The 14,854-nt window shown below is 36.9% G+C and overlaps 1 protein-coding gene across 1 annotated transcript in view; it reads right to left on the reverse strand.

Annotated features, from left to right (window-relative positions):
• Positions 1 to 4,768: 4,768 nt before the first annotated feature.
• The window catches only part of AQR (aquarius intron-binding spliceosomal factor), a gene marked incomplete at its 5' end in the record, with an annotated part of 52,485 nt that continues 42,399 nt past the window's right edge, over positions 4,769 to 14,854 (reverse strand). Inside the window, 6 exons of the mRNA XM_084262832.1 lie at positions 4,769 to 5,310; positions 8,331 to 8,444; positions 9,398 to 9,572; positions 10,385 to 10,470; positions 11,164 to 11,334; positions 13,862 to 14,033. Coding sequence (XP_084118958.1) covers positions 5,065 to 5,310; positions 8,331 to 8,444; positions 9,398 to 9,572; positions 10,385 to 10,470; positions 11,164 to 11,334; positions 13,862 to 14,033 — 964 coding nt within the window. The 3' untranslated portion in view covers positions 4,769 to 5,064. The remainder of the gene's footprint in view (positions 5,311 to 8,330; positions 8,445 to 9,397; positions 9,573 to 10,384; positions 10,471 to 11,163; positions 11,335 to 13,861; positions 14,034 to 14,854) is intronic.

The following is a 14,854-nucleotide window of genomic DNA, read 5'->3' on the forward strand; positions in this document are numbered from 1 at the left end:
GTGTTTTGGCTTTCCACTCCACATGATTTTTCACTACTACATACTGACAGAGATGAGAAAATCTAGACCAATACACAGTAGGGTATGAGTAAAATCCAGTCTACAAAATAAGAACTCAACATTTTCTAGAAGGTGAATATATAATGTTATCCTATAGGACCTGTATGAAACTGCAAAACTGAACTCTGTCTCAGAAAACAGCAGTTTTGTAACAAAAACGTTAGGCATTAACAAAGTCAGCCTTTATTAGTTCTTAGTTTAGAGCCATACAGAGGCAATATTTAGAAATTCATTCATTCTGTTCAAATTTTGGTCATATTTACAGACATCGATGTGAATGCTCATGTTTCCAGAGGTGGCGAGGACAGTCAGGCTTCACAACTGGGCTGCTTCTTTTCCTGGTTAGTCTTGTTTCAGTGTTCTTGCATGTGTCCCCGGCACAGGAGGATTACTGGTGCTTTCTCCCCTCTCTGACCCAGCAGGCAAAACATGCGGGTATGTCTCATTGCAGAAAACACGGTATTGCCCAACAGGACCTGACTGCTGCTGCCAAAAATCACTCTGAAAAAATAGGGCAAGCCTATACTGCTGTGGATTATGGTCAGAAAAAGGATGTTAGTGCCTCTATACTGAGCTTCTCCCTGTCCACTTCTGCTGTCCCTGAACTACTTCCTTTACAGTAGTTACGATACGTTATGTCCCCAGTGACTGTCCCATCTAAAAATAAGTGCTCTTGACACACAAGAGATGTCAGGCTAGCACAGCAGGATGCTGAAGCGTCTCTAGATGCGGAGCAGGGCTTCTCTTACACTGGGTTGCAGCAATTTAGGAATTCACACGTGATAAATGCAGTAAGGGCGGCTTCTTTTTATCTCTGGAAAATGGTGCCAGGACTGATACATTGCTGACCCTTATTTGGGTCTCTAGCTTATTCTTTTATGCTGTTCTCTGGAACCATATAACCCTAATGCTTCATCAGGCAAACATGCACTGTAGTTGTATATGCTTTTTCCCTGACATCTATAGATGAACTATGCAATTCACAGCAGCTGGCTCAGCTTTTTGCTTGAGCTCAGACAGAAACATACTGTGTTTGCTCTGATAGTGCTTCTCAAGCAGGGAGATAATGCCTGAACTCTGAAAAGTTTCTTACCTATGGCTGAAATAGCTCTTATCCAGCTTTTATTTTTGTTTTCCAGATATAACAGTACAGCAACAAGCTTCTCTGCATTACCCTGAATGCTATTATGTGATTTAAAGCCTGCGTCCTTGCTGGGTTTTTTTCAAGGTGAGTGAAAATCATAGTGAAAGCTAAATGAAACATACTATTTTTCTTAATAGCAGCATATTACATACAGACTAGATTAAGCTGATTAAAGCTCTTCCAGAGCAAGGCCCAGAGAAGTAATCATTTTCTCACAACAACAGAAGTAGTTAGTGTCCTGGACTACTACTATTTACAAAGCAAAAGGAAGTAGTATTACAGGTGCTGTTTCTCCCTCTTTTCTTGCATTCTCTTCACCCTGGTAATTTTATAGATTTCCTTGGCAAGGAGGAATTTTATTTTGGAAGTTTAAGTGCTATCTTTTTTTCAGAAACCTCACGAAAGTTAGAAAAATACATGAACTGACAGAGGATGCTTAGCTGAGTTCTTTTTCAATTTTCAAATCAGTAGTGCAGCAAAAACATTACAGCTATTGGAGCCTAGGTACCTGTCAAAAAAGTCCCAATCCTCTAAGAAAAAGGATTAAGAGAACTAGAGTTGAGAAACCACATAGCAAAAGAAGCACTAAGGGCTATGAAAACAGCCTCTAAAAATCCCTGCAAAACATCTATTCTCTTTTGACTGTTTCTACTGGGAAGATTACCATGTTTGGCAAAGGAAATTACACTGCCACGCATCTTGATGGTGTTCACAGCTTCTTGAGGGCTGTGGGTTGTCATTCATTTGTTGGCTAGGACTTTTGCTTTTGTCTACTTGATCCACAAGGTTGAGTGTTACCCAATTCTTGTTTCAAAAGATTTCTGTGATTTCAGAGAATAGAAGTGGTGTCTCTAATCCTGTCAAAGCCACTCTGTCAGCAAAACTAAACTTCCACTCCTCAGGAGAATACTCTTCTTCAGTATTCTGAAGAAAAGCATTCAGTATTCAGACATCCCAGGAAACTGCAGAGACCCGTTCTGAGAAGGAGGGAGGAGAAGGGACCATCTGGAAGAAGTTAGAACCCACCTTACCTGTCGGGTAAGAACAGTCTTTGGTATCCACTATGAAAGCAAATGCAAAGTAGGCCTCACCTGGAGGAGTTTATGCACATACCCATTATTGCAAACCACTTGTTGAGACCTCTGGCTTCTCTCTTCTTTCCCTTTCGCAAATTTAATCCTGAACTTTTTAGGATTAATTTACCCACCAGCCAGTTTCAAAGTCCCACACAGACAAAAGCAAAAGCAAGCCATACTAGGAGAGCACTACTAAGGCATTTTCTTTGCTTGGACTTAAATTTGTGTTTACTGCATTACTTCAGAGCCACAGAGGAAAAGGGGCCTACATTTATATAGTACTATCTCAGCTATTTATGGGCAACAGAACCTTAAGTAAATTGCTCTTTGCCCTTGTTTTTTTGGCTATTACAGAAGTGAACAGTACACTGAATTACAGTATCATTTTTATAGCCACACAATATTTGAGTCCAAGGCTTGAGCCGCTTCTAAACTAGGCTCTGTTTAAGCAAATCTGTAAAGTAGTGCCTAAGTTGTTTTACAGGACCAGTGTCAGAAGAAAATCAAGGAATTCATAGAAATGCTGGCTAAATAAACATGAAATAAACCACTAATAGTTCATTACTTTAACTCAAAAAGTCCTTAGTGGGTTTTTTTTTTGTTAATTTTAGGTGTGGATTTTTTTATTTTATTACATGGCTTTAGCATAATAAAAGAAAAAATTTGTATTCTTTTCTTCCAGTTGATACTCTTACTGTCTTCACAAAGATCTTGTTTGCTACGTTTTTGCAGTGGTGTAATTCTTTGCCATAATGCTGCAATTTAATATTTTAAATTAGAATAGTTTTTGTTCACTTACAGATGCTGTCTTTTAAAAATGGATTTGTACATCTTTTTTTTAAATTTCCATTTATGTTTCGTTTAGCAACTTGATCTTGTTCACTAGAATAAAGACAGGGACACATCAGAAGGTGACACTACATTCCAAACAAATACCGACAGTGGAAAAAACCCCACGTAGATCAAAATCACAGGTTTAGACTGCTTTACGGCTCCCATCTACTCTTTCTTATAAGAAAATGTAAATAGAACACAAAAAATATTTTGGTGGAAAAGACAAAGTTCATCCTTTACCAAAAATGAAAAACAGAACTGAAAAGCTCATTCTGTCCTAATTACTGATAGAATCTGTTAGTTTTAAATTACCCATTTTAGGAAAAAAACCCCTCCGGAGTCCTTTTCCAATTCCTAAAATACTTAAACACAATAAACGATTGTCAGAGAGAAGTATTTATAGAAAATAGGTTGGAAAATGAAGATGACAACCCTCAGCTGAGGAAGCTGCTTGTAGCCTGAAGGCCCTGTATTATCTGACCCTGCACAGACACGTGAATATTAGCACATAAAAACTTAACACCCACGTGTTCACCACTGTAACATTTGTTCTCCCAAGGAAGACAATTTGGTAGGTAACAGCAATGGAAGAACACACAATTGTGCCCAAATTACTAGTTTTCTTGTTTGAGAAATGCTTTTCATTCACTGAAATGAAGTTAAAAGAACACCATGTACCAACTGCAAGCATCAGGATTTGTTGCTCATAAGCAAACCTCTAAAACTCATGAGGGTAGAGTCATTTCAGGGGAAAAGCTGATGAAATCTCAGCACAAACACACAAGTATGCAATAGATCTGTTTCATGGAGCTTGGCTTTACACTATTTCTTTTTCCCCTGTTACACTACAAAAGTATTTAGAAACAAAGAACTTCAATGCTATTAATACAAGCTTGTAATTTAGTTATTCTTTAGTCACTTTAGTGAGGAAGACCTTCCAGCAGCTTCACAACTGCAACTTCTGAAACCCAAGTATTTTCCCTTTACCAGCAATAAAAGGTATTCCTATAGCTATTACTTTGTTTGAAAATCTACTTGGAATTTCATTAGTTTTACTGAACTATTCAATAATCTGCCAAGTTGGCAGGTATTCTTAATGAACCAGGAAAAACCTCTCTGATCACTTGAAAGATGTACACTTGGAAGTTACACTAGAAAACCCACTCAACTGTTGTGTCCTTGCATTCATAGATCTATCTTCATTTGTCTTCTGAATGTGGCTTTATCCCAGGCAATTACTGTGTCCTCTTAAAGCAGAAGAAATTTATTTTAAAGCACTAATTTTAAAAGCTGTGCTGTGGAAAAGCTGTGTCCTTAAGTCTTCTGTAAATAACAATAAATTAAAATCAGCATCAGAACTCAGCAATGAGAAATTTCTACAAGTACCCGGGCCATATGAAATTCTCGATACATCCCCAAATCAATATGGTCTCAATATGGTCCCAAATCAAAAAGCTTTTTAACATTTCAAACTCTCACAATAATTGAGATATTCTTACTGAATTTAAACCTATGCCTAAAATACCATCTCAGTGTATACAGGGATAGCTGTATGTGTGGAATTCTCCATTGCAAAATAGTAAGGAAATCATAGTGTCTTTATCTGAATTTACTTATCAGCTCATGTGACTGAATTAAAGGTCAAATATTCAAAACCAGTATAAAAAGCATCTTTACTGAACAACATATGAAAAGCAAATTACGTATCATTTGAGGCTATTAAACTACATTACTGATACTTACAAGAACTCAGTACAAGGTCTGCCAAACATTTTGCTTGTCCACAAAGCGTTCAGTGAAAAATACACCCAGTGGGTCCCATTATGCAAGCAACCATTTAAAAAAAGTCACTATAAAAATAGCGATCATATTTCTAACTGCTTTTTACCCTTTCCCTTTCCAAAACTCGTAGAGGACAAACATCCCTTGACGATTCCATGATCCTGTGGATCACTTTTCAGTCTCATTCTCAGGTTCGCTGTCTCCGCTATCGCTGTCTCTTCCGGGGTGTTCTGGCATGGTTCGATGTTCATCCACTTCAGGCACTTTCAGTTCTCCTTCCTTTGTCATTTCTTCCCCTGCCTTATTTTCTTTTTCGGCATCTTCCTGCATTCCTTGCACTTCACCTTCTGCTTCAGTTTCTTGAGTTTGAGTAGTTTCTGGTTCTTCAATCATGGCAGGTGGAGGAAGTAAACGCTAGATGATGAAAAAAGAAAGAATTTTCAGTTTTTACAGAGAATGCATCTATTTGGGCACACATACCTAATTTAGTTTGAACTGTCCACCTTACATGTAGGATGTTGCATTAGGCAACAAGTTAACAATAACGACTACCATTTAGAAACCCTTATCATTTGTAAGCACTTAAGTCATAAAAAAAAATAAAATCAATAATAATCTTGGCTCACAAAATGGTTTTATTTACACTTTTTTTTTCTTGACAAGAGGCTGTTAAAAACTCAGTACTTCCAATTGAAGGATGTCAAACACATTTAATTATCCCAAACATGCAGACAATTAATAGGGTTACTGTAAAACCCTACTTGAAGCAACAAGCACATTCCTACCATAACCTCATCTATTACCATTTCAAACTCCTAGATATATTTAACTTGCTTTTGGGGGTCTTTAACAACTCATTCCAGTAGTTTCCTATTGAAAAGTCTTATTAAATATTATGTGAATGTTATCTGCACTTATACAGGTTACACATAGAGCTGTAAGTGTAGAGTATTGCAAATTAAAGCAATAGTTAAATATTTTTCACATAATAAATACTTTTGGAAAAGTAATATAGTGTGCTCAAAGTGGTTTGTTTCCAACTAAAAAAGTAGTTTGGAAAACAAGCAGCAATGGTAGCCACACTGTAGACTTGGGAAAAGAAATAACAAGAATACAGGAAGATGAACAGTATGCATGAATACCTTACAACTCCAAGCTGCACAGAAACACTCATACTTCTTGCAGCCTGGCATTATTTAATGGCATGATGGGTACTTCCTTGGAATCTGTGAGGCATTTTGATAATATTAAAGCTTGATAAATCTCCCATGGATGATTATTTAATTTTGTTTTGCTTAAAGGCAACTTGGCTTCACATAACAAATTAAGGGTTTAATTATAGTGAAGTCTTATCTTCAATTAGATGACAGTAATATTACAAATTTCTGACAAGCATAGTCAAATCTATGAAGCAATTATGACTACCAGCAGAGATATGAAAATAATTTTCTGCAGACTTTGAAGTTATACTGGTTCCTATAATCCATCCATTCACAAAAAAGCCTATTTCAAAACCAGAGATACTTTCATTGTAAAATTATATCCTTGATACATGACACAGATTCATACTTCTGTGATTTAGTTAGATACATGTTGTGCTTGGTGACTACTGCTGTTAAAACTAGTACAAAAGTAAAATATATATTGTATTAAATAGGGTAAAAGAAATTTAATGCCTTCTTTTTTTTTTTTTTTTTGCAATTCACCTTTTGGCTTCTCCTTCAAGAATGTGATTCATTGCCACAGTAGGAAACCAGCAGTTCTGTAACTAATTTTGGCTAGCAATGGGCAAGATTAGGATGCTAAAAAGAATAGTAATATTAGCAGAAGGATCATGTCCATATTTGATTGAAGTGTCAAGCAAACCCATCTTATGGTAAAATTCAGATGCTACCATCTGCTTTTCAGGACACGTATACCCTTCTCAGTTTTGACAGTGCTACTCATTTGCACTGAATGTGACCAACTGCACACTCCACTGAGTCTTGCTCACATATGAACTTTATGGTTGAGAGTTCTCCAAACAAACAGACAAACTGGCTCCAAAACATCTTCTCATGTGCTTTTAGGCTTGAGTTTCTAACAAAACAGTGTGAGCTTTCACAACTTAAAAATGACAAGAAGGGATTTCAGTGATGTAACTCCTCTTTCTCTATCACCTTTTTTCTATAGCAGACAGATAATTAGAGCACTTTCCACAAATAGCGAGAAAGCAGCCTGTGTACCTGGAAAAAGGCTTTTTCTAGCTAGAAAAATGCTTCAAATTTGGCTGAAGCTATGCCTTCCAGAATAAAAAATAGAAATCAAAGAATCACAAAGATAAGAATTGCAGAGGAAAAATTTCCTAACCAAAGTCTGACACGCAGTAAAAGGAGAAGTTTTAGGTTTGTATTAGATTAGACTGTTCCAATTAGACAAACAGACACTTAGAAGGAGGAAGAGGATAGATGAACATCCTCGCATTAAAAAACAGAACTTTGATCTCACAGACAAATACCTTGGACTAATACATTCAAGGATACAGAACCATGCTCATGCTCTCATCCCACAGCCATCTAACACAGCATGAGTAGTGTCTACTTACGTAAGTTTTTTCTACCTTTGGAAATCCTTCAGAAGAGCAAAAGCCAACAAGGGAACTTCCGAGTACCATGAAAAACTAAGTTATAGGTATTATAATCGTGCTAGACCCCAGGTATTAAGTGAAAGCTGATGCAGCTGCAGGGTAGCATTTAAAACCTTTCCATTCCCATTTGCTACCAGCTACCTCTAGGCCTCTACAGATCCAAGCATGCTGAGTAAAGGCAGCTTTCTGCTCAGCACACTAAACTACCTTAAAGCTCTGCTTACATATGTAAGGTGGTGAGGGGGTTCTGTTGGGTTCTGAATTTTGCTTCAGGGTTAAACACTTGAAAAAAATTAGGTACAGGATTGAGAAAGCATCTACAATTGCTCCCTATCCCATGCTATTTTACTTGGTGCTAAACTAGCGCTAAAAAATTGCCCCAGACTAAAAACGCTCCAGCTGCTACCCAGCCTGGATAATGCAGTGAAGTAACGGTTACAATGGTTCCAAGAAACAATCTGGCCTTTCTACACGCTGCAAGTTTGTCATGCAAATCTGTTTTACAATGTTGCACTGGCTATCATACCATCAGCTACACTTACCTGAAAGATAACACGTGGTTACTTCAATACTGGGCAGGCTAGTTTTTTAACACAGCCGTGCCTAGCACTTGGCATCAATTACTGCTGGTTTTGGGGCCTAAATTACTAAAACATACAACTCTTGCTCCTGCAAGATTTGAAAGACCTCGATATTCTCATTCTGAGTCATTAAACCTTCTTGAATTTTAAACAGTCTCAAACATCACAAGTCCACTTACTAAATGTTGTTTTAAACGCATGCCTTTGCAAAATTCAAAGGTCCTTACCTGCTGATAGTGGCGTGTACTCTGTATCATGTGCATATACATATTGTACACGAAGTTAGCCATCTGAGGCATGTTCTTAATAACATGTATTTGGTGAGATGGTCTTTCTCCGTTCTGAAGAAGGGGGGAAAAAAATCAGAGCTTCAGCAAGCAAACCAAAACAACCAGTATTCAAAGGTTATTTAACTATATTAGAACACAAACTCCAAGAAATGAAATAATGCTTTTTTTAAAAAAACCCACAAAACTAAATTATTTGGGAAGACAGGAAGTGTAGGTCTTACACTTTGGGGAACTGGACAGCCCAACAAAGAAACTTCAAAAGGAAAGGTTGGGGTTTGATGCTTACTCCATATTTTGGACTGAACAGTAAGATACTAAAGGCACAAATAGTGTAGAATCAGATCAGGACTCTGCCTACTTGTCCACTACTGTCCAGCTCCTCGTGGCTCACAGTCAGTGACTACGCACACTGCTGCCTTTGTTGCACAGTGGATCTGTAAGTTTGAACTGAAGGGCTCCCTCCCAAACTTGTCAACAGCACTTAGGACCAGAGAAAGATCTGTTACTGCATTTTGAGACCACGCAGGCAACCCTTCACAAAGCTCCTGGAAGCAAAGCAGATAGCGCTCCTCCATTTCTTCATTTACCATCCTACCCTGTGTCCTGTGCTTAGATGCTTAATACAAACCTTTCCCCAAAGATCTAGTACAGTCTTACAAATTACGTTTTCGTACTGACGAACCGAGCTCAGCAACAACAGCAAGTACTTCCTGTGAGGTTCAGTATTTTTCTTTTATGATAAAAAGTGTTTACTCTGCTATATATTTTGGTTTTGTTGTCAAATAATGGTACTTATGAAAACGCAAGCACAACAGCTGCAATGATAACTAAGTTTTGTGAAAATATCAAAACCAGCTAGCGTGTGTCATCACAAAAGTTAACTCTGGGACATATTAACCAGGCGGCACTGGTTTAGCAGAAAAGATGGTCCCACCTCTTATACCCACTCAAAAAAAGTGGGCAAACACTCAATACAGGCAGCGATTCAGGACAGCCTTTCCTACCTGTCTTGCTGTTGGAAAACATTCGGTGGGAACAATATGGAGGTGAAGTGGTCGAGCTGTGAGTTGGCTGAAAGCTGGAGTTAGCTCAAAACAGTTCTGAAACAGCGATACTCTTGCAAAAATATAAAGCCCAAGCCTGGCTCTTGACATGGCAACGACTAATCGTCGGACATCCCTTCAGAAAGCAAACCAGAAGAAATCAAATCAACCACGTTCTTTTCACTAATGACAGTTGCAACAGAAATAACTAGAAGTGTACGGAAGTCTTATACTAAAGGAAATAAAAAATCATCTGTTAAAATAGTATTATGTATTTAGGTTTTTTCCCTACACACTGTTTCAGTAACCACCAAATCCTACAACCACTATACAAAAGCACATTCACTGTACCGATAACATGAAAAATTGCCCTTCACTATTTTCCCATACTTCAAAGATTTAAACTGAGAACAAATCACATTAGTTTTTCTGTATCCCTGAATGAGTAAAAATGAGTTTGAGAACACATCCAGCTACTGCTGAACAGACAAGTCTTCCTCCACCCTACCTCACAAATTAAGTGCAAACCTTTTAAACTACACGTCATAATTGACACAGTGAACTGATCACACAGTGATTGACACTTCTGATACAATACAAATAAAAACCTTTACAGGAAAGCACCTATGAGAAAATTTAAGCCTGCATTTGTTCAACAAGCACTGCATTCCTATCATTCTACTAGGGTGAAACCAAGTTCAGCCTATCTGCAGTAATATAAACTAATTATAGTACGAGAGCCATTACTAAAGGATAAAGTGGTTGTGAAGAGGGTACCAGACAGTTATAAAAGGAACTATGTCTGAACTTCATTCAGTACATAGCATTAAACTTAGTTTTTACTACATACTCAAACAACTGAACACTTTTCTATAATGTACTATAAACATCTTTCTGATTCAGAAAAGATCTAGTTTGATGACACTATATGAGTATCTTCTTACATACCTCAGGTGGCCCACAGCTTTGGTACGCACTAGTGAAAGGAGAATATAATCATTCTGTTGACCTTGAAATCTGTCCACAGTTGTTACCTAGAGAATCAAAACCAAAAAAAAACCCCTCTGTAGGTTAATCTTTGTCATTTCAATTAAAACATAACACTAAAATTCTAGTATCAACTTCAGACTGATACTGCAATAAATAGGAAGAGAAAAAATGATGCTTCAGCTCTCAACCGGTCTCTAACCAAAAAACAGCCTTTTCTTTCTGGGAGACGTCGGGAGATTTTATCTGACCGTATACATTATAATATTTATGTTGTTACTCAATTCAGACAGCTAGTGGAGTGCTAATACCAAATGATTATGGACAGCCATCAGTTCTGTAACATGGAGTTTTAACCTGCAGAATTATCACCAGACTTTTATAACTATGCTTTATAGTTGTTTCACTTGATTTGTCATCATAGATTTTATCATATAATTTCCCCTTTGGATGGATCTTCCTGTAGCTGTGTTTTTTTGGGCTTGGTGTTGGGGTTTTTTGAGGACAAAATAAATGACAAAGCAAAGTTATTCTGTCCCATATAGTCTGTAGTCTTTACAGCTTCACTGACAGGCAGAAATGAGAGCACTACTCTAAGAAGAACGTGGGTTAATAAAAATGTAGTAGACCAGGGAATACTTGCAGAGTAGCCTGTGAATCTATCCAATTAGTCTGTTCTGTAATATGACAAAACAAACAAACCAGAACCACTCCAATGACTGATGTATTTTCATAGTCACCTTGTTTGGCCGTCCAATCAGTGGGTTATTTCCACACCGCTGATTAATGACATCACGAATTAGGTGTTTCTGTCCATTGTATGTTGTCAGGATACTAATCTTGTCTGCCGGGTAACCAAGCAGGCACATATACATGAAGAGTGCCACAACATATTCTGCTTCACCAAGATTCTTAAATTTAAATAGGGTTAAAAAAAAAGAAAAAAGGGATTACTGAGTTTGTAAGGTTGGAAGAATAACATCTGTGACATATATTTAGTCAAAAATCTCAGTGCTGAGAAATTTCTATACATCTGGTCTTTGCTTACTTAAAAGTTTTGAAAGGAAATATTCACAAGTAGATTTAACTTCATTCTGGTTCCTTTTCAGAGACCTGCTGAAATCTTTACATCAGTATTACTCTTAGTCATTAATTGACACTTCCCAGTACCTATTCAGAAGCTCCCAGTTTTATTTCAATACAAGATTAAACTTTAAATATTTAGTAGTCCATTTAAATTGCATTTATGAGCTATTAAATATTTACACATTTGAATATAAATGCATTTATATACTTACAGCTATCTGCCCAACAGAACTATTATTACAGAACACAACCTGTACAATATTTCATTTCTTCTTCTTCTTCTTAAAGGTCACATACCAAAAAATCTGTTATGCAAACCCAAAAATTATTATTATTTGTTAAAAACTACTACAAGCTGATAGACCCCAGACTCCTATATTTAAAGTTATTTTAAAAAAAGTGCAAATTTAACACAGTTCCAAATAAGCACGCAAAAATGTTGCAGTGAATGGCTCTCCACTAAAGCTGAAAGTAAGAACCAGTTGAACTAGAATAACAAAAGTCCTTTCAACTATTAATTAGGAGAGACACATCTGGACTATTAAATGCAGTTATTTCTACTGAGGCCATACCTTTTCAATTTCAAACAACCAGCTGTTATTTTGTATTTCTTAACTTTTTCCCCCCTAATGCCTAAAAGCATCACTCTTCTGGCTGTAGAAATTTTGTCCAGTTTCCAGACTGAAGTTATCCATAGCCTGTTTAAATCCCTTTTCCATCAAGAAAAATTACGTTTCAGGCTAAAAAGTTACGCTCAACTGCTGACATGTATTCCTGCTCTATTTACACTGGGAAACTTACCCCCAAAAAGTGTGTGTTTTACTAGGCTGAACATACCAGCCTCCTTTACTTCTTCTGAAGTGGGCTCTGCATTACTTGGAAAATGCAGTTGCTACACATACCAAACACCAGGGGGCATAAAGCTATTCTGCAAATCTTAATCCACTAAATCTGGACAGAAATGCCCAAAATCAGAGAGAAATAATGCATGGTTGTAATTCGCTACCGCTAACATAATCTGCTAGTATCTCTCAATCCTCTGGACCATGAAAAAGAAAAATAACTCTAGTACACATTTTAAGAGTGCTCATGAAAGTACTGTAATGATAAAGGTGGTCTGTGTCCCTACATGAGTCAGTTGTCTTTGGCCCAGGAATGGACTAAAGCAGTGCTCAGATTCTCTGTTATCAGAATCCTGTTTTTAAGGCACTAATTTCAGATGTTCCACAGGACAACTCTTTACTACTACTTCTTTACAGTGCTACAGCTTGAACAACAAAATCTTAAGCAGCTTCTACCTCCAAACAACCGCCCTCAAACTAAGAATGACATACAGTGGATTATGGCTCACCATGGGCTTATTCATTAACAGCATGCTAGCTTGTATTTAAAAAAGTGAGAGAGGAACCCAAGCATAAACTATGATTATCTTTCGTATTTTTCAAAATATAAGTTAACATGAATCTCAATGCTCTTCATAGGGAAAAAATGACAACAAATATTATGTTCTTAAAGTACATTGTTTGCTCTCCGTAATAGTAAACAAAATATAAGGTGTTAATTCCATGTTTGAATTAAACTTGTTAACTTGCGCTCAGCTCCAGCCTCTGACTATGCTGAAACCCAAACTGGTAATTATAAGCACCGGAGTTTGTTTTCATCACTGTTTTTAAAACAAGAAGAATAAGAGGACTGAAAATACAAGCATCTCCTTACAAGTGTAGGGGTTTTTATATTTAAGAGAAACAGATGGCAGCTGCTGTTGCTGGCCTAATTTTCAAATTTAGTTGAGAAATTCAAAGGCTAAGTTGTTTTTTTGGCAATTTACTTCAGTCTCAATATCTGTCTTTTGCACAGAGACTTATTTTTTGCAGTACTGTTTCATTCATTTATGAATGGGCTTTTCAGCGTTTTTACATAAAGATCAATTCAAAGCAGTGACTCTTCAGGCTCAAATATGTGCAACAAAGCCAACTTTGATCCTTCATGTACAGGGAAAATGCTACTGTTGATTTCACTATCATGGCAGTACAGATGAATTACAATGGACTTTAATTTGCCATAGGCCAAAACAACGTTTCATAATGAATTATACACCAGATCTCACCCCTCTCATAACATTGAGAAAACACAGATATCAAGCAAAGTCATTCACTTGGAGCAAAAAGCACGACATAATATAATTTTCAACATTCTAAACTGATTAAAAGGGAGAAAAAAAGACATGAATACACAAGACTTAATTGTCTGAGAACATGAATGAAACATCAGTTTAATCTGATAATCTGTCTTCACTGTAGATTTGGTAAACCATATTCAGATTAAATAAATTATATACATAGTATTTCTTACCTGATAGAAATAAGGATTGGGTTCAGACTCTCCCACACCATTGAAGTCTTCTACATTTATAAGCTGGAAGTCATACAAAAACCCAGCATTGGCCGTTCTGAATTCCGGCAGCAGCTGCACATGAGGCAGGTTACCCAGATTCTTGTAACGCCAGTTGTAGAGGTTACATAAACTGTCCAAAAGCGTAAGAGACAAACCCCAAATAGTTAAAATGGGTTCCTGAGCTCAAAGTAGTTCAGTTGCACATGACCCCTCACTTTCAAAATTAATGTTTCTGTAGGTTTACAATGAAAAAAGTAACACTGCCATACCCAGCCTGTACATAGATATTAGCTATTTACAAGCTATTCAACAATTTTATTTTCTAAATATGATTCTGTTTGGTTCCCTCAGAAACTTTCTCTCTCAGAAAACTCCAGATGTCACTTCTTTTTAGAAGCTCTGTGCAGCACAATCAGCCTTAAGCCTGTTCTACTTGATCAGCTTTACACTGCAGGGTACAAGTCTTGCAAAGAAATCTAGTAGGAATCACAGATAACAATTTAAGGAATATTAATGCTTTTTTACAAAAGGGAAGGAGTAGGGGAAAAGGACTTTCTGGAATATCCATTGTGAAGCTTTTTACTGCAAAACCAAATTTATTTTCTTATTTTGTGTATTGCCATGTATTAACATGAGATGTGAAGGGATACACCCACAATCTACACACTTCTGAATCATCTCTGCTATTTATTTACAGGAGTAGTAATATAACCAGAACGTCCCATTCCCAAATGCACAATATCCAGAAGATAAAGTAGGGTAGTTCATGAGGAAGGTACTTATGGTAAGAAAAGACAAAGTGTAGAAAGGTATGGAAAAATGTCCTTGATCAAGAATTTGCTTGCAAAGCAAAGGAACTCTACTGCTCCCTTATCTCTAAGAAATTTGCTTAGATGTTGCAAAATAGTAGATGGCAAAATAAATTTCATTTATCATCATCTGATAATATAA

The sequence above is a fragment of the Gallinula chloropus genome, assembly GCF_964237585.1.
Source record: "Gallinula chloropus genome assembly, chromosome: 4".
In the NCBI taxonomy this organism is placed as follows: Eukaryota; Metazoa; Chordata; class Aves; order Gruiformes; family Rallidae; genus Gallinula; species Gallinula chloropus.